This window comes from Octodon degus, unplaced genomic scaffold (genome assembly GCF_000260255.1).
Source record: "Octodon degus isolate 3935 unplaced genomic scaffold, OctDeg1.0 scaffold00520, whole genome shotgun sequence".
NCBI lineage: Eukaryota > Metazoa > Chordata > Mammalia > Rodentia > Octodontidae > Octodon > Octodon degus.
Genome location: NW_004525096.1, coordinates 24655 through 48503, shown reverse-complemented (window position 1 = coordinate 48503; position 23849 = coordinate 24655). Strand labels below are relative to the sequence as shown.

The following is a 23849-nucleotide window of genomic DNA, read 5'->3' as shown; positions in this document are numbered from 1 at the left end:
AAATGGTATCACAAGTCCGCATCTTGTACAGCAATTAACCACTAAGAAGAATATATGCAGTGTATTATTTGTTGAAACTGTCCTTCCGATATGATTTGAAAGTGTCTCATTGCTATCTGTTTGTCAATAAAACTTTGAAAAAAAATAAAATAAAAAAAAATAAATAAAGTAAATTGCCATTTCCATTGACTTTATATTACTTCTTCCTTGTCTTTTACACACACTCACACAAACACACACACACACATACATACATATAAACGAAAAAATTATATAACCAACTTGAGATTGATACTCCATGTGTAAATCTTCAACGACCTTTTAAATGGGTTGATCTGATATATTTTACATAGTTCTGCATATCATTTTGAAATCTCTTTATTTTTCATCCAGGACCATATGGCTTCTTTTCCTGACTGCTAGATTATGTTCTTTGTTATTTCCTATATGCTACATCTGGATGTATTATAATATTCCAAGTTTGTATAACTGGAAAATATGTTCCTCTTAGTTTTTAAAGGTACGTTTGTCAAGATTAAAATCAAATAAAGAAAGCTCTTTTTTTCTTGTTCTTGTTTCATCATTTGAATAAATTAGTTATATTCTTGCACACGTGGTCTATTTATTTTTTTCTAATGCAGAATAAGATGCTATTTAATTTGGTTCTTCCATAGATAATATTTTTCATGTACAGGCTTTAATGATTTTTTTCTTTACTATAAGTTTTGGACAAATTCATTTTTGTGTATCTTGGTATTATACATTCATTTTATTTTATTTAAATTTCTTGTGCAAAACATCTATTTTTCTTGGAAATGTGATTGTATAATTTCAACTAAATGCAGAAATTTTGAATATTTAAATATTTTTTGCCTTCCCCAGTTCCACTTTAAACATTCTAATTATACATATATGTTTGTCAATTTTGACACAGATTGAACTATTATGACTCATCTGCAAATTCATTGCTTTTATATTAGTTTTGGAGAATTTTTATTGTCATATTCATTTTAGCTTATACAATAATTTATTTACAATGTGATATCCATAATTAATCTCATGGTACTTATTCATCTCAGAAATATTTCTCTGAAATTCACTCTGTCTATATCTTTTTTTTTTTTTTCGGATTCAGGGATTGAAGTCAAGCCCTAATGCTTGCCAGGGAAGCACTTATTCTACTGAGACATCTCACCGGCCCCTGTCTACATCTTATATCTTTCACATTTCAATATTTGTCGAGAACTTAATATGCTATATAATTATTGATTTTCAATAAAATTAAGTGGAAAAACAAATAAATAATAACATTTTCATTGTATCTTCTTAATTTCTGAAGTTATTTTCCAGGATAGCACAAATCCAACATTAATAATTCAAAAGAAAATATTTCTGCATAATAAAATAAATATCTATATTCTGAGACACACAGATACGTTGATGTGCTATTTTATGTAATTGCTAAATTTTTTTCAGCAAATCCTACATACATTCTCTGGTTATATCTGACATGCACAGTTCACTTTGACTGAGTCTGCATGCTGTATGTGGAAGGTGCATTTATCTCTAAACTGTGTCCTTAACCACAAGGCAATCTGGTGATTCTTGCCTTACACTCACACTATATAGTCCAGTAACAAAAAAAAAAAACCACTAACACGCACAGAATCATGTTAAGGTTTGCAATCAATTATGGCCTCAAATTCAGCTTTCCATGGTGTTGTGGTCCTGTGTTGGTAACCTGGAAGTGTCTACTTTAGAGTGGTGACTGCTCACTACCAGTTCTACAGTTTTAACTGGCAAGTGTCCAGAAGGTACGACATTTTTCTAATGAAGTTGTGAGAGATTTCTGCCTGAACATTGCAGTGACTACAGGATGAATAAGAAAATTTCAATGGATTTAAAAGATTCCTTTATCCATGAAAATTATTATAACTCTTTCTACACTTATCTAATTTAAGTCTAATTTATCTACTTTATGATACTTCTAAGTTATTTTCTACAAATAATGTTAGACATAGTTTTGAGATTTCACATTGATGAAAAAATTGGGAAATTTGTTTGACTGATACACTTGCCAAATGAACATTAGAGACTATTGCAAAGCAAAGATGAGTTCAGCTCTTCCCACTTCAATGACCCTTTATCTGACCGCCAATCATTTCTTTTCATTTGCCTTAGTCCCTCTGCACCCTGTCAGGACACATCTGGAGATCTGCTTCACTTGCTCCAGGAACTGAGAGAGTTGAGCCACAAGAAAGAGCACCTCTTAGACTCTTTGTCACCCTCCTATGTGTGCCTGACTTTTCCAGAATAAGGACCAGCCAATAAGTGCAATGTGTTTTCACTTTAATCCTTGTGCTTAAAGAAGAGTGACTGCTTCAAGAAGTTAGCAGCCAATTGCTACTCTCCTAAAACCTGCTAACTCATTCTATTCACATGCTAAAACATATGGTGTCATCTTGCACAGCTTACTTCACATTTCCAGCTGAGCAGTTTTGGGGAGTAAGGCATCATAAAAAAACTAACTATAAGTATAACAGAAAAATAAAAACAAGTATTTTTTGAGAAAACATTTTTTAATTTTTAAACTGCTGATATTTATTGCATACTCTTGTGGCAATATAGAATGAGCCGTAGGTAACTTCAAGTTCCTACGTTACATGGTATAAGGAGAAGTGATGTGTTCCAACAGTAGCATCTGTGATTTCTCGTACGCCAAATTCCACACGCAGGTTTGTAGGAACCACCTCCATGTTAATATTCATCAGAAAATGGGTAATTAGGGTCATCAATGAGACTAAAATTTAGAAAGACATATATTAAAGTCTTTATTTTATTTTTTATTAATGTCTTGATGAGTCTAACTTTACTTGCATAAACCTGTGCCAAAGAGATATGCTATAAAAGTGAAGTTAAACTTTGATTTACTCACTGCCTGTAAAACCTGTCATTGTTACATTTTTCAATAAATATTTGTGTTGCTGTTTTTAAAAATCCTGAACAAAATTATGTAAATTGCACTTATTACCTATAGCTGAACTTAGAGGAAACACAGAGAAATTCACTTATACATCCTAACCGCCAGGATGCCAATGCAAACAAAAAAGAAATGCTGTTTCACTCCAAATCTCAATGAAAGCAGAGATGATCATAACTTGTACACTTTAAGGCTGAGTACTAATACTCACTCACAGAATATGTATTTCAGGATGAAGTGCTTATTGTTAGCAATTTCACTCTCATTTTTTAAATCTACTTTTTTACTTGACCCACAACTAACTCTACACATTACATTTGTTAGATTATGTTACTGAAACAATATTCTAAGGATTCATAATATAGAATTTTATTCCAAATAAATTAGCATCTAATTTTTAGATCTTTATTCCTAAAAGCAACACAAAATATAAAGTGAGAACAACGCAATGTCATTAAAATATTTTATAAGGATCAATAATTACTGCTTTATATGTTAACACATCTTCCTATATTGTCTTTGTATTTATTTATACAAAATATTTGCAATGATAATGACATATTTCAAATTGCTCAGCGCATTGTCTATTCCTCTTTCAAGCATGAAAATTAATGAACACATAGGAGACATTTAATGTTTTTCTTGATTTACTATGACTAGCACATCTAATATGGGAATCTATACCTCTAGATAATAAAGGAAGAGTAAAGATCTAGTGACAACTGTGCGTTCTCTTCATCAGTCCAGTTTTCCTGTGCATGCTTTACTTTTTTTGTAATTTCTCATTTATATAACTACTTTCTCATCTGCATTGATGAACCTTTCTTTATAAAAGAGAAAACAAAGTGTTCCACTCACTGACTGCACTATAGCCCTTGGAGGCAAGGCTAGAGTTCTGAGCAAACACACACTAAAACAGTGGTGGTGAGCCCATAGCACTCATGTTATTCTGTTTTTCTCTTAATACAAAAGATGTTATTATGGCTATTTTTTCTACACATAAACAGTATTTAGCTTTATTTTTGGTGTTGGCAGTTTGCACTAAATTAGTGAATTTTATATTTCTGTTTGGAATTGGTGTTTGAAAAATTTAAGTACCACTGCAGTAAAAGACTTGCTATTACAATAACGTGAGAGAGTAGATGCTGAAATTTACTTACAAGTCAGCAGGTGTATATCGAAATTTTTTGTCCATGCCATCTAGGATTTTCATGTCTTCAGAAGTCAATTGGAATCCAAAGACCTATCACACAAGTAGAAAGTTTTTAGCATATTTAGATTGTATATTTTCCAATAAGGAAAATTCAAGAGAATAATATTGAGTGGTGAAGAAGCAATATTTAATATATATAAGAAGTTTTCAAAATGTATGAAATATTCTAGCAAAAAAAAACTTAAGTTGACAATGAATATCAGGTACAACTTAAATAGAAAGGGATTTTGAAGGAAAATAAATTGAAACTAAAAATAAAAATGCAACACATCTTTAGAAAGGTAGGCAAAAGTAACATTGAGCAGGATTCATGAACAATCTACAGGATGTAAGAAAGCACTTTCCAATGGTACAACTATTAAGTATTTGGCATCTGTAAAATTTGAGAATATTGAAGGATGAAAATGATAGACACAACCTGAGTTGAAAATGGGCTAAAAAGCTAAACAAACACTTCTTATGTGAACACATGCAAATGACCAACACATGTATTCCATAAAGTTTAATTTCATAGTTATCATTAAAATGCATATCTTAACCTCTATGAGTTACCATCTCACTCCAGTCAAAATGGACATCATTAAAGATACTAGAAATAACAAATGTGGGATGTTCTTAATAATTATTGTTATGAATGGAAATTAGTACAACCATGATTTAAATCAGTAATGTAATTATGAAATTAGAATATCTTGTTCTTCTGGATATCTCTTTGAATCTGTTTCCTGGATTCCAATTATTTCCTATGTTGGGCATTTTCTGGGAGAGATAATAGATAGAACTCTTAAACACATAGGTGTAAACAAAGTTTTCATGCGGAAAAACTCAGCTGTATAGGAAATAGTAAAAAGAATGAACAGCTAGGTTCTCATTCTCTTTAAAAGGATTTGTACAGCAAAACAATTACTAATAGAGTAAAAATACAGCACACATAAGTAGAAAAAAATTTCAACAACTTGAAATTCTGACAAGGGAATAATATGTGGAAAATATAGAGTATTGAAAATAAATCAAAAAAAGGAAGAAAGAAAAGAAATCAAACCCCCAAATGTAAAAGCCTGATAGAAAAATGGGTATCTGAGATGACACTTTTCAAAAGAAGAAACACAAACAACATATATGTATATAAAAAAAAGTTCAGAGAAATGCCATTTGAGAGATGCAAATTAAGGCAACACTGAGATTCCACCTCGTTCCTGAAAGACTGGCTATTATCAAGCATCATTTGATAACAAATGCTGGGAGTGAATGATGAATGTGGAGAGAAACAAACATTTTTCCACTATTCATGGGAGTGTAGGCTTGTGTAGATATCAGTGTTTAGATTCTAGAATCAAAGAAAAAATATCTTTGGAATTAGAAGTGCCATTTGAGCCAGCTCCTATTCTGTGGATATCTTCCCAGGAGTACTCAGAGCATCATACTCTATGGTTGATATATGTGCACACATGTTTTATAGCAGTACTGTTTGTAATAGCTAAATCTTGCCAACAACTTTAATGCCAGTCAACCAAGGAATTGATAAAAAAGCTGTACCTTCTTTTTATGCAATGAAGTGCTACTCAGTCATAAAGAAAGATAAGCTTGAGACAATGCTAGGTAAAAAGATACACCTGAGACCATATGTGTAAATGGGGCACATGAGTAAATACTGCACTGTTTTTCTGATGTGAGAAACAAATCTATATTGTTCAAATGGGAAGGGGGACTCAGAAGGTAGGAAATGGAATGAAGGAAGGTGAAAGAAAAAAGTTGAAACAAAAATAAATGGAAATGAATCTTTATAAATGAGGAGACAAGGGTCTGAATAGGGGAGATAATTGGGAAAAATGAAGTCAAATTATGTCTTATACAGGTACAAATTCCCTACATATATCTAAATTGTAAACATAAATTTAATAAAAAGTAGAATATATATTTGATCAAGAATGCTATATTTAATATGTAATCACATAAAAAGAAATCTGTACATTAAAATGATGCTTGCTCTCTCAAGTCTGTGACAGCACTGCTCAACAGTAGTCTATGTGGAAAGAAAAAAACAGGTTCTGTAGCAGATGAGTGAATAAAGAAATTGAGACTATGAGAAAGGTGAATAACATGTCATTAAAATAAAATATTATTCAATCACATGCAAATAATAAAATTCGGGTGTTTGTTGCATCCTGGGTGATAATGGAGATCACTATGCAGAAAAATAAGTCAGAGAGAAAAATTGAAATGGCACTTTTGTACTCTTGAAAATCACTACATCAAGTTCATGGAAATATAGACTAGTGGTCTCTAGTTATTACAGAATTAATGGAGAAAAGATTGATGAGAATAAATAGAGAAATTTTAGAGATCAGCAATGAATGTTTCAGGGAGAAAGTGCTGGTGGGGAATTAAAAATAAAATGTTGAGATAGATGTAATGGTTGATTGATTGTGTCAACTTCAGAAGTTTAGAAGATTAACTGAGTTGTCTCAGCAATTCTTCTCTTCAGATTGCAAAGGAACCACCCTGGGAAGATTGTTTCCTGGACAGTATAAGAGGAAAATGAGGAAAGAGAGATTAGCTTCTGATTTTCAGAGAACTCCTGCCTTTTCGTCAGCCTGGATATCATCCTGGATTCTAGCACAGACTCTGGCTTCTTCCTTAGATACTTTAGCCTTCAAGCTTAGAATCTTCAACCTTCTTTCACAGCCCTTCAGTCTCCTGAAACAGATGTGCATGGACACTGCAGTGAACTCCAGGCATTGGACTGAACCCTTCAGTCTCCAGTGTGCAGGTACCATCTGTACTCTTCCTCATCTCTCCAATTCTGTGGCTGATCATCCTAACCCAATACTGTCATTTATTACAAATTTGAATATTTTTTTGTGTCTTCATATATTATATATGTTTCTCTAGTCAAATCCTGACTGATACAATGGACATATTTGGAAATATCATACTGAAACTCACATTTTATGCAATTAATTGTACAAAATGTAATTTTAAAAAAGTAAAAAAAAATGAAAAAAGTAAAAGAGAATTACACCTGAAATTATTCAAATTATAGAATTTTATATATAGGTCATCTTGAAGAGTCTATTTTAAAGGAAAGTAGAAAATTTATGGATCTAGGAGCTGGGGAGATGGCTCAGTAGTATAAACCCTTGCCTGACAAGCGCAAGGGCCTGAGTTCTACCCCTGGTTCCGAAAAAAAAAATATGGATCTCAATAATTTTAATGAAAACCCTTTTTCCTAGCAAAGTGCTCATTAAAAGATTTTAAACAGTAGTTGCTCTTAATATAGTTTTTTCAGGATTTTCCCAATACTCATTTCTGCATAGTCAAAAACCAAGAAACTTGGTTTATGAGAAATTTAAGTTAATCTGAACCAACTTAAAATTAAAAACAAAAAGCAAAAAACAAAGTTTGAATTGCTAAAATGTAGTAAGATGGCATTATTAAAATCTTTTTCATGAAAAGAGACATTGGATAAAATGTTACCAATTTAGCCTCTGAAACCTTTAGGTAAGAGGCATTCCTAGCATTACTTTTAACATCCGCACATTTGAAAATTGCCATAGCGGAAGTGAATGTTATGAACAGATTAATACAATTCTACTTAGTCTAGCTTGAATTATATCATATCAGGACCATATATTAATGTTTTACTGGGGAAAGTTAAGAAATTCATTTAAATATATTCCAAGACCAACTAAATAACTGAAAATTCAGCAAAATTTTTTAATCAAGAAAATAATAATCCAAAATTCTGCTCTTCAGCATAGCAGAAGTAATTCTGTAAAACAAATAGGATAATGTGAAGAATAATAAGGTAACTGATGGCACAAGACATTCCTGGGAGATATTGAAAGGCATTTAATTTTTACATAAGTACATTTGGATAACTTTTCACATTGTATTATCAAATGGAACTTGTATTAAATATTAATTTTAAAATAAAGGACTATAACTTTCATAAGTTAATAAGCTGAAATACTGTTCTATAGTAAAATACAATAATAATGATATTCATCTTAAAAATGAAGATTATAGGGAAATAGGTTCGTGAAAATTCAATATAAAATGCGTGAAAATATGAATGAATTTTGAAGGAGACACCTCAAACAATGCTATATCAAGTCTGGAAAACAGGGAACGTCTAAAATATATGGGTAGTTAATTATTTTAAGAAAAAACACCTAAATAATTTACATGCCTTAGTCTCCAAGTTGTTTGTTCTGTGAATTTACACTTATCCACTAAAAGGAAAGTTTTTTCTTTCTCTTTTTTCCTTTTAAAGTTTCAATAAAGCATGGTTTTTATTCTCTTGCTTTGAATGTTGTATTGGGAGAAGGGAAAAATAGAACAAAAAACCTTAACCACTAGGAAGAATGTATGCAATGTGTTAATTATTGAAACTGTCCTACCAATTTGGTTTCAAACTCTCTCATTGCTATTTGTTCCTTAATAATATCATGGAAAAAAATAAAATCAAATAAAAAGAACAAACAACCTCAAGATTTAAAACTGGGCCTCTTGTTCTTTGAAAAATCAAAAACAAGTGTCTACTAATTTGCTTAAACAAGCAGGCTTAGTGGGTCTGTATTTCAAACATAAGTTTAAAGTGGGAGATGAACAACATACACTACCAGTTTCCAGAACTTAGTAGAGGGAAGTAGACATATCTAACAGGAAGTTTTTTAATTCCTCAACATTGTAGTCTTGCCTGTCCTCTTTTTCTTTTAAGAATTTTTAGGGCAGGGTCTATAGGGTGTACAGGATCTCAATACATAGATTGGACTCATAGTGATTCTCTTGTTTCCAGCCTCCCAAGTGCAGGGATTACAGGTGGGTTCAGCACACCGAGTCTGAATCACCCTTTCAGCTTGTACCAAGGGTGAAGATGTAACAGCACCCCAGGGATGGAACCCAGGCCCCTGCACTCTGCTGATGCAGGCACTTTACTCTGCTGAACTATCTGGATGGCCCTTGGCCCTCCTTTGTAATATGCACTGGGCACTAGAAATTGAATGAAGCAGCAATATTTCAGATTTGAGTTTATGCATGAAAAGAGGTTGTAAGATTCTATTCATTACAATGTGACAGATCTACATGATGAAATTCCGGCTAGATGGTTTGGAAAATGAATGAAAACAACATCACAACCAGCTGAAATATTCCACACAAGGGCAGTGGAAATACTCCACACAACTGCCTGACCAACATCCTGAAGCACAGTAACCTCACTGTAACCTGTAAATGCAGGAGTGTGCATTGTCAATGAATGTAAACACTTAGCTGATAGAACGCACTTTAAGACTTCTTTCTGAGCCAGAGAATCATGGAGAACAGTTATTTTATAGGATAAAATTCAATATTTGAGGTGTTTTGTTTTGCAGAAAGCACAGGTTATATATTAGGAAATGTATACAAAATGAAAATAAATAAGCAGATTAAATGATCAGGACATGAAAAGAAACCCAAAATAAATAAATACATGATTTTGAAATGTGTGAGTATACAGGGAAATAAAAGTACAATTGTTGCAGGCAGCCAAATGAGATAGATATATTGTAAGCATTTAGACAGGGTCAGGCCCTTAAGGAGAGAAGAGGGAAGAAAAGGTGAACTTGCAACTTGGAAGAGACAAACACTGGCATCAGGGCCACACCTCATGACCAAGACAAAAGAGGAAACACAGCTACATACTTCCTTAGGGTTGGGCATTAGGGATTGATAATCTAGATAGGTATTAATTACTTTGAAAGAGCCCAAAGTGAGTCACTAGTCCCACTCCAACAGGAAGATATAATGTCCATATTCATGCTCCCTTGCTACATGACTCGCTTCCTCATTTGGTCTTGGATTTAATCCATTTTACCTGAGCGATGGTGCTTGTAATCTCATTGGTGAACAAAGTTTTGTCCCACCTCATGCCCACCTAGGGAAGTTCTCTACCACCTTAGACCTGCCTCACCATTAGGTTTTCCTCTATAAACCTCCCTGGAAGAGAAAACATCCTGGGGAACAACCTGCTTGGGTCCACCTCCTGTTCATCTCTCAGACAGGAGCTTTCTTTACCTCAATAAATATATTCTGCTCATAACCTCTTTTTGTTCCTAAAATTCATTCTTTAGTTTTAGAGAACACGAACTTGTGCAGGTCAGTTCTGGAGATCATTTTTCTTTATGTCATTTGGTGATTTCATATATCATTTGGAGGTCACACTCCCGAGATCAGTTTTTCTTCCTGCATCACAATCACCATATTTTGTAGAATAATGAAAATTGAATGCAAATCCCTCACTTAAAAAAGAAGAGGAAAAAGATGTCACTTCCATCAAGATGTGTATTACTGGGCTTGTTTAATGTTGGAATCAAAGTTCCTGTGATCTATGCTATCCTAATTAAGTTGGACAGAATGTTATCCAAACTCCTGAAAAATGATGTGTCTGGAAAATGCTGATAATGTCACAAATATTCATAACTATCCTAACAGTTTTCCAAGATACACACACATGAACAATGCAGAGTTGAAACATTGATTTGGGGCAAGAACCTCTGTTGGGGCCCCAGAGTTGCCTCAACACTGTTGTCACCTGCACGTTCTCTTTTATCTCCTTCTCCTTTAAACTCTGGGCTAGAACCACAACCCCACGCTGCACTTGGTATCGAAGAGCAATCAGGGCTGGAGATTGCTGATGCTTTTTGGCCACAGCACAGAGGACAGGATCTTCCAAGAGAACTGGAGCACTTGGGTCCACCCTGAAAAGTAAAGCAGACATGGTGGACACACAGAGTGAGAATTTATCTTGTTAGGAGGCTTTTAATATAAACTATGGATCCAGGTTTAGAGCAATGATCCTCAAATGCAGTCCTCATAGCAACAGCATGGGGATTTTATGCCATCTTTTTAGAAATGCTAAGTATTTTTTTCTTTCTGAGACAATGGGCCCTGATGTATAGAAAAGAGGGTATAGCAGAAGTTACTATTTTCATTTCCCATGACGTCTTTTTATAATTCCTGTTGTCATTATTACCATCGTTTATCTCTTTGAGATCCCAGAGCGTAATAGGCAACCAGAACAATGTCTTTAGACTTGCAGAAATCCAGCAGTTTGCTTTGATTGAGATAAGGATGGCATTCCACCTGTAGATAGCAAGACAGAAAGGGATCACTTACATGAAACTCTAATGTCCAAGGAAGGAAACACAATGTAAAAGTAGAGATTTTTTTTTTAATTTTTTTTATTTTAACATTTATTTTGTGTGTGTGTGTGTGTGTGTGTGTGTGTGTGTGTGTGTGTGTGTGTATGCGTGTGGCCAGCTCAGCCCACCAGGGGGCGCGGCTGGCTGGCATGTGGTGCTGGAGGATTGAACCGCGGTCCCTGTGCTTCACCAAGCTTGCTCCAAGTAGGTGCTTTAGACCACTGAGCCATCTCTCCAGCCCCAATAGAGATGTTTTGATAAGAAAATTTTGTAACATTTTATTTCAATAAAGCACTTCAATGTAATGATTATTTTCTTATAAAATCTTTAATATCGTTTTTGTCAAGATAGGTGGAAAAGGGAAATTACCTTTCCTAAGGTGCAGTAGGTGTGTGAACTCTAAATACATTTATATCTTCAAAGAGACATTGAGAATTCTTGACCTTTGACACTCAAACTTTATGCAATGCTTTGAAGTAAAATTGAATTACAAATTAAGAAACTGATCATAGAATCATGAGCACAAATTAAAAGGACAAAGAACCCCTACAGTTAGTAGACATCTGCAAATAAGAATTCATAAGATTTGTGTGTAAAGAACAATAATGTATATGATTTAGAACAAAACTTAGAGTAAATGAAAATTTTTGAACCCAAACACATGAAGCACAGGGAAAAAAAGGATAAAATAGAATTTGTCTGTTGTTGGAGTCATTACTGCAACTCTTCCCTGAATTTTGATAAGAAAAGAAACAGTATCTTTGTTTACCGTATATTTCAGGAATAATTAAAATTTAATATGAGTTATTAATTAAACTTTTTTTTGCAAAATATTGTGTAAAAAAGGAAATACATGTATTAACAGAAAATAAATACTCACAAATTCTACTGAACTATTTAATTCTCACAGAAATGGTACATGAATATTCTATTGTAGAGAAACTGACAATGGAATTAAGACTTTCACTTTTGACAGTTACAAAACATTAATAATTGTAATAGTAGAAGACATATATTCCCAAAGAAGAAAACTATAAATATTGAACCAAGTGACCAAAAGGTGCAGCACTAATAGTGGAGGGATCTGTAATTGTGTTTCTTACTGGAGTACCATGGAATAAGAGCACATTGAAGTCATCATTTAGTGGCCAAAGAGTAGCAGCTAAATATAATGAAGGCCTGAAATATATATTTAGTACAGGGTTTCACTATGCAGCTCAGACACATAGTGATTTTCCTGTTTCTGCATTCTCAGAACTGGGATTAGAGGCATGTACTACCATAGCCAGTTTCAGTGGTCAGCTTGCTGGAACCAGGTTTGGGCTAGCACTGCATGTGGTACTGGGGATAGAATCCTGGTCTTTGTGCTTGTCTGGGCAGGCTCTCAGACCACCGAGGTATCTCTGTGGGACTGGTAGTTATATTTTAAGTGAAAAAGGATTGGAATACAGAATGGATTTACTGACATGAAGAGACAAAAATCTGACAAATTCAGAATATTTAAAACACTCCACTGTCATATTGGTGGAATTCGTGAGCGTTCTTTAAGAAAAAAATTGAGCTGCATTATACAAAGCAATAAGTGGAACAGTTGAATCTTCTTTGTATAGGGAAGAACTATGAGAATTATTTCTTAAATCACTAGACTATTCAAACATCTATTGGATTTAGATGAGATGGAGTAAATATTTGGTAACGACGTTGGCTGCACTAATAAACAGTTAATTATGTGAGATAATACATTTATTTCCAACAATTGTCTTCTGAGACCTCAAAAATTCATGTTTCAAATGTACATCATATAAAGGATATAGTGGGCAGGTCAAATAGCTCAGAGGATTAAAGCACCTGCAAACAAGCACAGGTGCCTGGGGTTCAAACTCTGAGCCTGCCATGCCATCCCTGCCCTCAAGGCATGCAGAGATGGCAATTGAGACTGGATGTGATAGTGTGCACCTCTAATGCCAGAACTTGGGGTGCTATAAACAGGGGTATCACTACAAGTTGGACCTACTAATGAGACCCTGAACACCCTGTACAACTTTCCTAAGATACAAAATGGAAAAAAAGAAAAAGAAGGAAAAGAAATGCAGCAAAAATTAAATATTTGTATGCAGATGTTCCTATGTAAATCAATATCTGACCAAATAGCAAGACAAAAACTCTTCCAAATTGAGTAAAATAATATCAGTGTTCCTTACGCTGCTCGCGATTATTCTGAATATTTGAAATACTCCTGATAAGATAACTTAAGTTGCTACTAAATGTACATTTAGTTTTTAAATTTTATGTCTGATAGCCACAATGCTTTATCTATATATTTATATGCATTTGTAATATCTCGAACTGTACTTTCAAATTGAAGACTCTCACTTTCTACATGCAATTTTCAAAAAAAAAAATAAACTTATAAAACAGAAGAAAACCTCAGAACTCATCTCTAGAAATAGATTTGAAAAGAGAAAGTATGGAGAAAAAATGTGATTAACATGTGATCAGGCAAATATTCAGGTATACATTCTGTGGTATTTTCTGAATACATATTTCATTCACTATTATTATTCTTCTAAAATGCTATTCTTATATTTATCATTCGTTTCACTACATTAGATGCTTTTAATGGTCTGAGTTTACTTATTAAGTAGCTATATTTCTGATCATAAAGCTTGTAAGCATATGAGTTAATAATGAAAATGTCATATTTATGTACAATGAAATGTACTTTGTCATAAAGTCAATGACTAGAGTCATTGATAGGAAATGAAAGCATAATGTTAAGTACAATAAATCAGACAGAAAAGCTTAAATATACCAAAATTTCTCTTATATGTAAAACGAAAAATAAAGGTAAATTATAGAGTAAAAAAATGATACAAAATAGAGAGTTAGATCTTTTGCAATAAGGAAGGTGACCAAGAAATGTGAAATTAAAGTGAGGGGAAAAGAATGAAGAAATAAAAATAATTAAGACATGTTACGGAAGTATAATAACTTCCCATGTAGGGCAAATATAAAATAACATTTACCAAAGAATAGTTTCAAACATGATGAGAATAAGTCATCTGCACCACAAAACCCCATTCCCTAACCAATAATCTACTCTTATTTTCATACTCTACTTACTGTTTATTCCTTATTTCATTGACTCTTTCTTAGGCTTTACTCTGCAAAGCATCATTAATCATGAAGTCTACAGTCATTTGTCACTGCTTCATGATAAGTGCACCTTCGCTCTGAGATCTCATAATAACCCTGGTCTCATATGTAATAGATGCTAAGTACTTTTCATCAATTGCACTCAGATTTTATGGAGAAGAGATACAATTAATGATCCTCTATAACCTTGAAGAAAATCTGTTCTTAGTACTTTTGGTTCCACAAAAGTAAAATGAGCCTGGCTTGGGGGTAGCACAAACAGATACAGGGCAGTATCACAGAAATTAGCAAATGAGTAAGAATGGAGAGGAACCTGGCAGTGCTCACCTGATTGCAGACAGGCTTATACTTGAGTCCCGGCTTGTTCAATATCATCTCCAGCTGTCTGCGGTTAAAGTTAGAAACCCCAATGGATTTGGCCAATCCTGTATCCTTACACTTCTCCATGGCCTACGACATAAAGGACTATAGTGTCATGTGTACAAGTGGCTATATCAATCTAAATGCAATACACAAATGCTAAGATAAACTGGCAATGATGCTATTTGTTAATTGTTTATTGATAAGTTAAAAATGGAAAGACAAAAACAGCAAAAAGATATTGAGTGTCAGAAATAGAATTTATGCACACCCCTTGGGAAATGAGACTATTACTACATTTGCAAAACATGGATGGCTATTACTCATGTCAATTCTATTCATCTTCTTCAAACCATCATATTTCTATGTAATATATAAGAAATGCCACTGCACCATTCTGAAGAACAGCTTTAGAAATCATTTTTTCAGATTGATGCATAACTTGACAATTTTTTTCATCAAGTGGTTTCTCACTGGTACTCACCTCCCATGTGGCCAATATATCCCCTGTATCAAGTAATGATTTTCCTTTTTCATCTGTTGGAAATAGGTCTTCGCCTGGCTGGATTAAAAACACCATGTCAGTTATTTCTTCATGTATCTGCATCTCACCTTTAGCAAAGCACTAAAATATATCTAATGTGTGAGATATTTGATCTCAATGAAATAAATTTAGCACCAATCCATACACTTGTATTTATACTGTAGCTTGTGTTTGGAGTTGCCAAAATGACTTTAGATACTTTTATTTTTCTATTATTTTCATAAATATTATCTATTTTGGATAAAAGTTTTGCAAGACATGAGGACAGGCATCATGAACATATATTGTTTTTCTTTCCCTTATCGTCTTTGGTAAGTATGCCCCTCTTCTTTGTACAACCAAACACTCTGGCCTTGATCACCAGCACTAAGGAGTTGAAATCTTGACCTTGACAAAATGATTACTGTTATTTATCAAGACAGACACAAGTACATAAAAAAGAAGAGATGGGCCCCATGATCAATAGATGGTTTATTAAAAATTGATTTTGAGATAGGAAAATGCTGATAACATTAAAGTGTTAACAACATGATGTTTGAACTTTTTCAAGGCTATTTCCAAGCAACATGAAGGCTGGTACAGGACACAAGCAATCCCTTCTTTACACGGATAAAAATGTACATAAAGGGGCACATTTTATATCTTAATTGATTATTTTATTTAAATATAATAAATATAGATATTATGATAGTTTAGACAGCACTCTTCTTATTCTATGGAAATATAAATCTTAATTTCTTACCAAAATAATTAGAAAATAGTGATAGTTTTCACACTGAATCAAAAACTTAAGTGATTGGCTATAATGTTACTCAGAGTACAAATCATAGACAAAAAAGACTCCCTTACAAAAAAGAAGCAAGCAGGTAAAATCACAATTAGAAGATAAAATGTATTCATCCATCCATTCATTAAAATGATAACCATACTGCCAGGAATATTTATATTATATAATTCTGGTAGTGTTAATTGCTCACCTTCATAGCCACTGGGTAATGAATGAGATAGAGATCAACATAGTCCAAACCAAGTTTTCTTAGGGAAGTTTCCAAGCTAGGTTTTACCAGTTCTGGTCGATGAAAAGTACACCAAAGCTGGAGAAGTTCACAACAGGAAATTATGCTGGATTAATCATTTATCCAAAATTTCATATAAGTTTGGGATACTATATGCTAGATAAAAATTGTTAATAATGAGGAAAAATGGTGCTTATTTTTTCCTTGGTCTGCCCAATCTACGCAATTCTAATCATATGTTAGGATGTTGTCTTTCAATCCATAAAATCATGAAAGAAAATTTAAAACGATATAGCATTGCGTGAAATAGTAATACTTCTAATCTCTAAATTTTCTTTCATAGATATTTCATAGGTATTTTTATTTTTATTATTTATTTTTAATTTTTTTGCATAGGTATTTTTAGTCTAATTGCATTAGACATGTAATTCATTGGAGAAGAATTAGCTTGCTATTAGCTGCATAATAAAAACAAAACACATCGTAATATTTTAATTAATTAAGTTTATTAGTAAATTTTATGTATGCATGATGATCACATTCCTCATAGAGAATTTGTGCCTATATATCATGTATTTTGATTTTTTTATTTTCCCCCAGTTCTCCTCCCATCTCTTCAACCTTCCTTTTTTTAAAAAAGTTCCATTTTCATTTTTCTTTTTTTTTCTTCTTTTCTTTTCCATTTTCATTTTCCTCCATTTTTTTCCTTTCTTTTCCTTTATCTCATTTGTTCCTTTTATCTCCTTAGGTCTCCTTCCCATTTCAACTCTTTTCTCTTTCACAATGTCCATTATGCATTTTGGTTCTTATTTACAATTTCAGTTTCTTGCAATGGAGAAATGGTGCAATATTTGCATATTAACTGTAAAACTTAAATAAATAAGGTTTATTTCACTGAAGTATATGGTCTCAGGGAGTATTTATTTACTTAGAAATGTTTCAAAATTATCCTACCTTATGGCTAAGTAGTATTTCATTGTATAATAAAATCACATCTTTCAATCCATTTCTGGGCATTTTGGCTGTTTTCCAGATTTAGCTATTATAAATTATGCTGCTATAAACATGTATATGGGTACATTATAGTTTAGGATACTTTTTGTTTTTTTGAGAAGATGCCATGAAGAACAATGACAGTGTGGTTCCACTAATCTACATTCTGACTAATAGTAGACAAGAGTTTCTTTTTCAGCACAGTCCCTCCTGCATTTGTTATTGTTTTTTTTTTTATAATAACCATTCTTTCTAAAATGAGAAGAAATGTGAGTGTTGTTTTAATATGTGTCACACAAAAGATCAGCAATGTTGAAAATGTTTTCATATGTTTATCTGCCATTTCTCCTTCTTCATCTGAAAAGTGCCCCTTCTCCCATTTTTGGATTGGCTATTTGAATTTGGGAGGTCTGATATGAGTATTTTATATATTCCAGGTATCAGTCCTTCAATTGAGAAAAAGCTAGAAAAATAGTTTTTCCACATTGTGGGGTTTCTCTTCACTCTCTTTGTGGTTTCTTTTGATACACAAAATACTTTAATGAAATGAGATCCAATTGTCGATTCTTTATAATATTTCATGTTCAATTGAGGTTTTCTTCATAAATTCATTGCTTCTGCCTATGTGTTGAAGAGTTCTACATATTCTATCTTCCAGAAGATTTAATATTTCTGTTTTAATATTGAGATCTTTGATTCGTTTTGATTTTAATTTAGTGCATGATGAAAAACATGGGTCTAATTTAAATGTTTGGCATGTGCAGAGCCAGTTTTTTTTCCAGCATCATGTATTAAAGCAGCTGTCTTTTTACCAGGAAAGAATATGTGGCCTCTACTTTCAAAGATAAGGATGTTGTCCAACATTATTTTGTACTGTGCTGGGCCTCTTCTGGTTGAAATACAACTCATACTTCTGCCAAATTCTGTGAGGTATGCTATTGTTATTTTGATCAAAATTTCATTAAATCTGTACAATGATTTTGGAAGTATGTCTATTTCCCTCTTAGTTTTTCCTATTTAAATGCTCTTATATCCTCTTCAATCTTCTTTTCAGAGTATATTAGTTTTCAACTTTAAGGTCTTTTCTTCCTTTTTTTAGATTGGTTCTTCAGTGTCTCATTCTTTTCAATGCTATTTGAAAGGTATGATTTTCATATCACCTGGGAAAAATGGTAATTTTTACTTTCTTATCTTTATTCCCTTTAATAATTTCTCTTTTTTAATTATTCCTTTTTTTTTGGCAGAACCAGGGATTGAACTCAGGCCCTCACACTTACCAGGGAAGAGCTTATTGTACTGAGCCATCTCCCCAGCCCCTCTTTTTTAATTATTCTGACCAGTGTTTCCAGAATTATTTTAAATAAGAGTGGTGACAGTAGACATCTTTGTTTTGTTCCTGATTTTATTTTATCCATTTATATTTATTTATGCATTTATTTGGTACAGGGCCTCACTATGTAGCTCTGAAATTGCAGTTATCATCCTGTGTCAGCCACCCCAGCACTGGGATTACAGATATGTGCCAGTACCCACATTTTTGGTGATTGCCAGAGCATTTGGTGTCTGCGTTTGAACCCAAGCCCGTGCATTTTTCAGGCAGTCACTTAGACTACCAAACTATCTCCCAAGAATGTTCCTGATTTTGGAGAAAAAAAATTCAGTTTTTGACCATTTAACAAGATGTTGACTGTTGCTTTGTTCTTGATCACTTTTATCACACAGATGCAAAGACTATCTACTCTAGTTTTCATTTTAAGTTTTGAATCATTAAAGAGTGTTGTCCTTTGTCAAATTCATTTTCTATATCTTTCAACAGGATCATTTGATGTTTTCCTTGACTCTGTTTTTAGGGTGCATATTAATGTATGTGTGTTAAATCATCCCTGCATCCCTATGATGAATTCTACTTACTCAGTGTATAATTTTCTTGATGACTTTTTATAAATTGGTTTAATAGAATCTTACTGAGGATTTTTGTGCCTATGTTTCTTAGGGAGATTGGCCTGTAATTCTCCATTTTGGCTGGATATTTCTTGGCTTTGGTATCAGGGTAATACTTGCTTCTAGGAAGAACTCTGGGAGTATTGTTTCCTGTTCAATTTCATTAAACTTTTTGAGAACTACTGGCATTAAATATTCTATAATTTCATATAACTTTCACCAGTAAATTCGTGAGGACATTGGTTGCTCTTTCTTTGAAGGTGTTAAATTACATCTTCTACTTCATTGATTTTTATTGGGTTAATCAGAATTTTTACGAGTCTGGGGAGATAACTTAGTGCAATAAGGGCTTGCCTGCTAAGTGCAAGGTCCTGAGTTCTATCCCAGGTCCCACTAGAAAAAATTAGAATGTCTGAATAATCTTTTTGATTCAGCTTTGAAAACTCATATGTTTAAAGAATATGTACATTTCTTCTGTTTTCATCCTTATCTAACTACAAGCCCTCAACATAGGATTGATGATCTTGATTTCTGCAGAATCTGTTGTGGTTTTACTCTTTTCATTCTTAATTGCATTATTCATTTCTTTTTACTTTTATGATATTGAACTTAGGTTTGAACTTGGGACCTTGTACTTTCCTGGCAGATGCTTATGACACTGAGCTATGTCCCTGAACCTTTATTTCCATTTGTAAGTAAGTTTGGATAAAGGTTAATAGTTTTGAATTTTCATAAGAAGAAAATAGAACAAGTTCAAATAAATAGCCTCATGTTGAACCTCAAACTGCTAGAAAAAGTGAAACATAAAGCTTCTAGAAAAGAAGAAACTGCAAAATTACAGATATTAATGCAATTCAGGCTCTGAATACAAGGCAAAAATAAATAAATTGAAGAGTTCATTCTTTGGAAAATCTTTACTTTTGAAGAAGTGCAGGAAAGAATACATGATATTTTGGTTATAACTTGCATACTATTTAAAGCATTCTACAGTCGTTCTTCATATTCATACATAAAAAACTGATATTCACAGTATCAAAAAAATTTTAGAAAGTCATTCAGGAGAACAGGAATCTCATAATCTGGATTCAGTTATTGCTCATTCCACAACTCACATAAATTCACACTGATGTTTATATGGCATTTAAAGGAAAGTTAAAATTATAAATTTACCCATCAGACTATTAATTCCCAATCTTTATTTCTGATATTGTACTTCATATACATGAATAAAAGATATATCAAATCACACTTAACCAAATACAGATCCAATAATTTAATTGTTTTCTTCCACATATCATACATTGTTAATTTATAATGTGAAAGTTTTACATAAAATACCTTTGAAGTGAGGAATATGTCTTCTCTCTTCACAGCTCCTTCTGCGATCTTGCTGTTAATGGCCAGACCCACCTCCTCTTCTACTCCGTAAGCATATGCTGTATCAATATGGCGAAACCCAGCATCTATTGCCAATTTTGTGCCCTCCAAGGTTTTGCTGTTAGGAATCTAACACAGCAATGGAATATAGTTTTGTAAAATACAGTACATATTATTACTTGTCTCATATCAAACAAATTTAGTAGTCTACAAGGGCTGGCCAAATAGCTCAGTGGATTAAGGCACCTGCAATCAGGCTCAGTGGCTGGTGGTTCAATTCCGAAGACTGCCCTGCAGGCCTAGCCTAAGGGGTGTGCTAAAATGGCAACAGAGAATGGGCATGGGTGCGTGTGCCTGTGTCCTCCAACTCTTGGGAATCTGTAAACAGGCTGATCACTACAAGTCCAATCTAGTAATGAAACTCTGAACAGCCTGTAGACCCTTCCCTAACAATTCAAAAAACAAAACAAAACAAAAAACATAGTCTACTAGATAAGAATTAATTATGTAATCAAATATCTTCCTTATAGTACTTAATTGTGCGACAAAGTATTGATTACCCTGAACTTCAAATTTCCAACTTTCTGTCTATAAAACAGAGACAAACATGCACATAAAAATTGTAAGGTCACTAGCAGAAGCAATGACCTACAAAAGATTAACATAGCCCATTTCTTGAGTTAGTCCTAAATTTGAAATAATGAAGCTAAACTCAAATTCAGTTTGACTGAGCCATGTCACAAATTTGTTATCTCAAGCACCACTTGTGTTTCAGGCCATTTTAATACATCATTGGTATAATTTGTTCTAGAAATCAAAGAAATCTGAACACAGATCTCCTCCATTACATTTTGTATAATAAGGTCATAAAGCAAAATTCACACAAGGGAAATATGCATGAGAAAAGATATAGAAAAATACTATGCACATTTCTGAGAATATTCTATCAGTCAAAATACATAACACACTAAACATACAGGACACTGAATTTTAATCATGTATTGAAAATGTTTTCCACAAAGAAAAATCAAAATATTTTCTAAGGTATTTGTGGGGATGAGTTGCATCTTCCTCCCATGCTAGGCCACATCAGAATCCACTAAAGTAAAATGAAGTATATACACTCCATAATTGGTAACAATATTTTATGAACAACTGCCACTTTTACATATTTTGCATGGTGAGAAATCAAATTTCCTTGATGCCAGAAGTGGCCCAGGTTGTTATTGGCAATTGGAAAAAAATGATGCTGTTTCACATTAACTCTTTTTGAGTTTTTGAATGCAATGAGCACGGCTATTATGTTACATGCAAGTACAATACATATGCAAAATGTAAGACTGCCTTAATAAAATGGGTACTCACAATGCATAGATTTATGAAAAAAAGTTATATTCTTTAAAAAGGGACAATTGCATTACCTTTCAATCATTTAAACATAGTTCTGTTTTTTAAGGAAGATCCAATTAGAGTGAAATTTAAAATTATTGCCTTGTCTAACATATTGGATAATGAATTAAAATTAAAAATGAGAAAGTGGTGATATGCACAATGTATATGTTAATTCCTCAAGATGAATTTGATTATTATGCTTTGCTAACATATAACAATATAAAAGCTCACTTATTATGTGAAAAAACAAAAATCAATGCTGGCTTAATAAATTTCAGACATTTTCATTTTCCAAGAAAAGTACAATGAAAGAGAGACAAAGTCCTCCCATCAGTCCTGATTCCAGCTGTGAATTTTCTAAGAGTAAGGCTATTCAGAGTTTTAGCAGAGTTAAATTTCTTTGTGTAACCTTGATTCTTTTCAGTGCTTCATTAACCTGTGCTCTAGAGATAACCAAGTCCTAGCTCATATCTGTGACTGATTGATTTGTTACAGGGTCTCACTCTACAGTTCAGCCTTGTAGTGATCCTCCTGTCTCAGTCTTTAGTACTGAGACTAAAGGCAGGATCCATCCCACTCAGTTTTGATGGCCCAAACAGTGGTCCCTGGGTTCCAGGACCTGCATGGCATATGGTACTGGGGTTTAAACCTGGGTCCTTGTGCTTGCAAGGCAGGTGCTTAGAACACTGAGGTATCTCCCCAAACCCTATTGTCTTATTAAAAGTAAAATTATGACTTCGAAATTCTGGGAGTCAGTTGTTGTAAAACAATCCAGTTGTCAGAAGATAGTACTGAAAACCTTTCTTTCAGTCCTGGTTTATTCTCTAGTTTGCTAACTTCATTTCAGTGTACAGTCTCTATCATTGTGCTTCAGATCCAACACAGTTAGTAAAGGACTTATAATTCACATAAACTCAAAATAGGAGCTCGATTTTTCTGTCATTATGTTTTATTTTCAGAATAATTTTTGGTAGTTGAGAGTAGTACACTGGAAATTCTATTTAGCCCAAGTCCAGTATATCCCTGGAGATGATCGTGACTACCCCAAATCAGAGGAACAGCATTCTCCATTACTCACTGTTTATTTCTCATTTCCATTTATGTCTTCCACAATGTATCTAATGATCTTGCCTTCTTGACAGGAAATGTAAATTTTCTAAATTTTAAAAATAGATGTGCAATTAGCAATCAAACACACGGAGAAGAATTTTGTAAGCAGTTTTGTTGATTGCAGATTTTAATCTTTTCAGCCACTCTGGCAAATAATATGAAATAGGAAAATAAAATACTGCCAACAGCAATCAATACTTTTTATCAGTCCCTCTTGAAGAGCAAGATCTAACAATCTTCTCTGCAGTACATGGGAAAAGTCTAACTTAGTAAAACAGAAAATCTGGTAAAACTCCCAGAACTACACAAACACTGAGTGACCTGACCTGCCAAGTTAGCTCTATCTTCTGAGGTTATTTCCTTTTAAATTCTTTACCTCAAGGTCTCCCCTCTTACCTCCTGAGGCTTATAGGTACCATATCCGAGTGCAGGTATGAAGCGGCCATCATTTAGTTTCACACGCTGATTATTGCAATCCATTGCTCCTTACTCCTCTTGCTGAGCAGGCTCTGCTTTTATTTTCTGCTTGCATGGCTATTTATAGCCACAATCCATGGCAACAAAATTCCTGTCTGCATTTATC

At 33.3% G+C, this 23849-nt stretch overlaps 1 protein-coding gene across 1 annotated transcript; it reads right to left on the bottom strand.

Moving 5' to 3' along the window:
* Window positions 1–2580: 2580 nt before the first annotated feature.
* Window positions 2581–23810, bottom strand: LOC101580229 (prostaglandin-E(2) 9-reductase-like). The gene is made up of 9 exons (XM_004648654.2): window positions 23663–23810; window positions 20726–20893; window positions 16415–16531; window positions 15378–15455; window positions 14861–14983; window positions 11209–11318; window positions 10768–10933; window positions 4141–4223; window positions 2581–2800 (listed from the first exon to the last, which is right to left on the bottom strand). The coding sequence occupies exons 1-9, from the start codon at window positions 23744–23746 to the stop codon at window positions 2758–2760; spliced, it is 972 nt and encodes a 323-aa protein (XP_004648711.1). The 5' UTR covers window positions 23747–23810; the 3' UTR covers window positions 2581–2757.
* Between the last annotated feature and the right edge of the window lie 39 nt (window positions 23811–23849).

Coding starts and splice junctions, on each gene's coding strand:
- LOC101580229 (XM_004648654.2), bottom strand. CDS start 23,746: ATGGATTGCAATAATCAGCGTGTGAAACTAAATGATGGCCGCTTCATA. Junction 20,894..23,662: donor GTACCTATAAGCCTCAGGAG/GTAAGAGGGGAG, acceptor TTGCTGTGTTAG/ATTCCTAACAGCAAAACCTT. Junction 14,984..15,377: donor ATATATTGGCCACATGGGAG/GTGAGTACCAGT, acceptor TTTATGTCGTAG/GCCATGGAGAAGTGTAAGGA.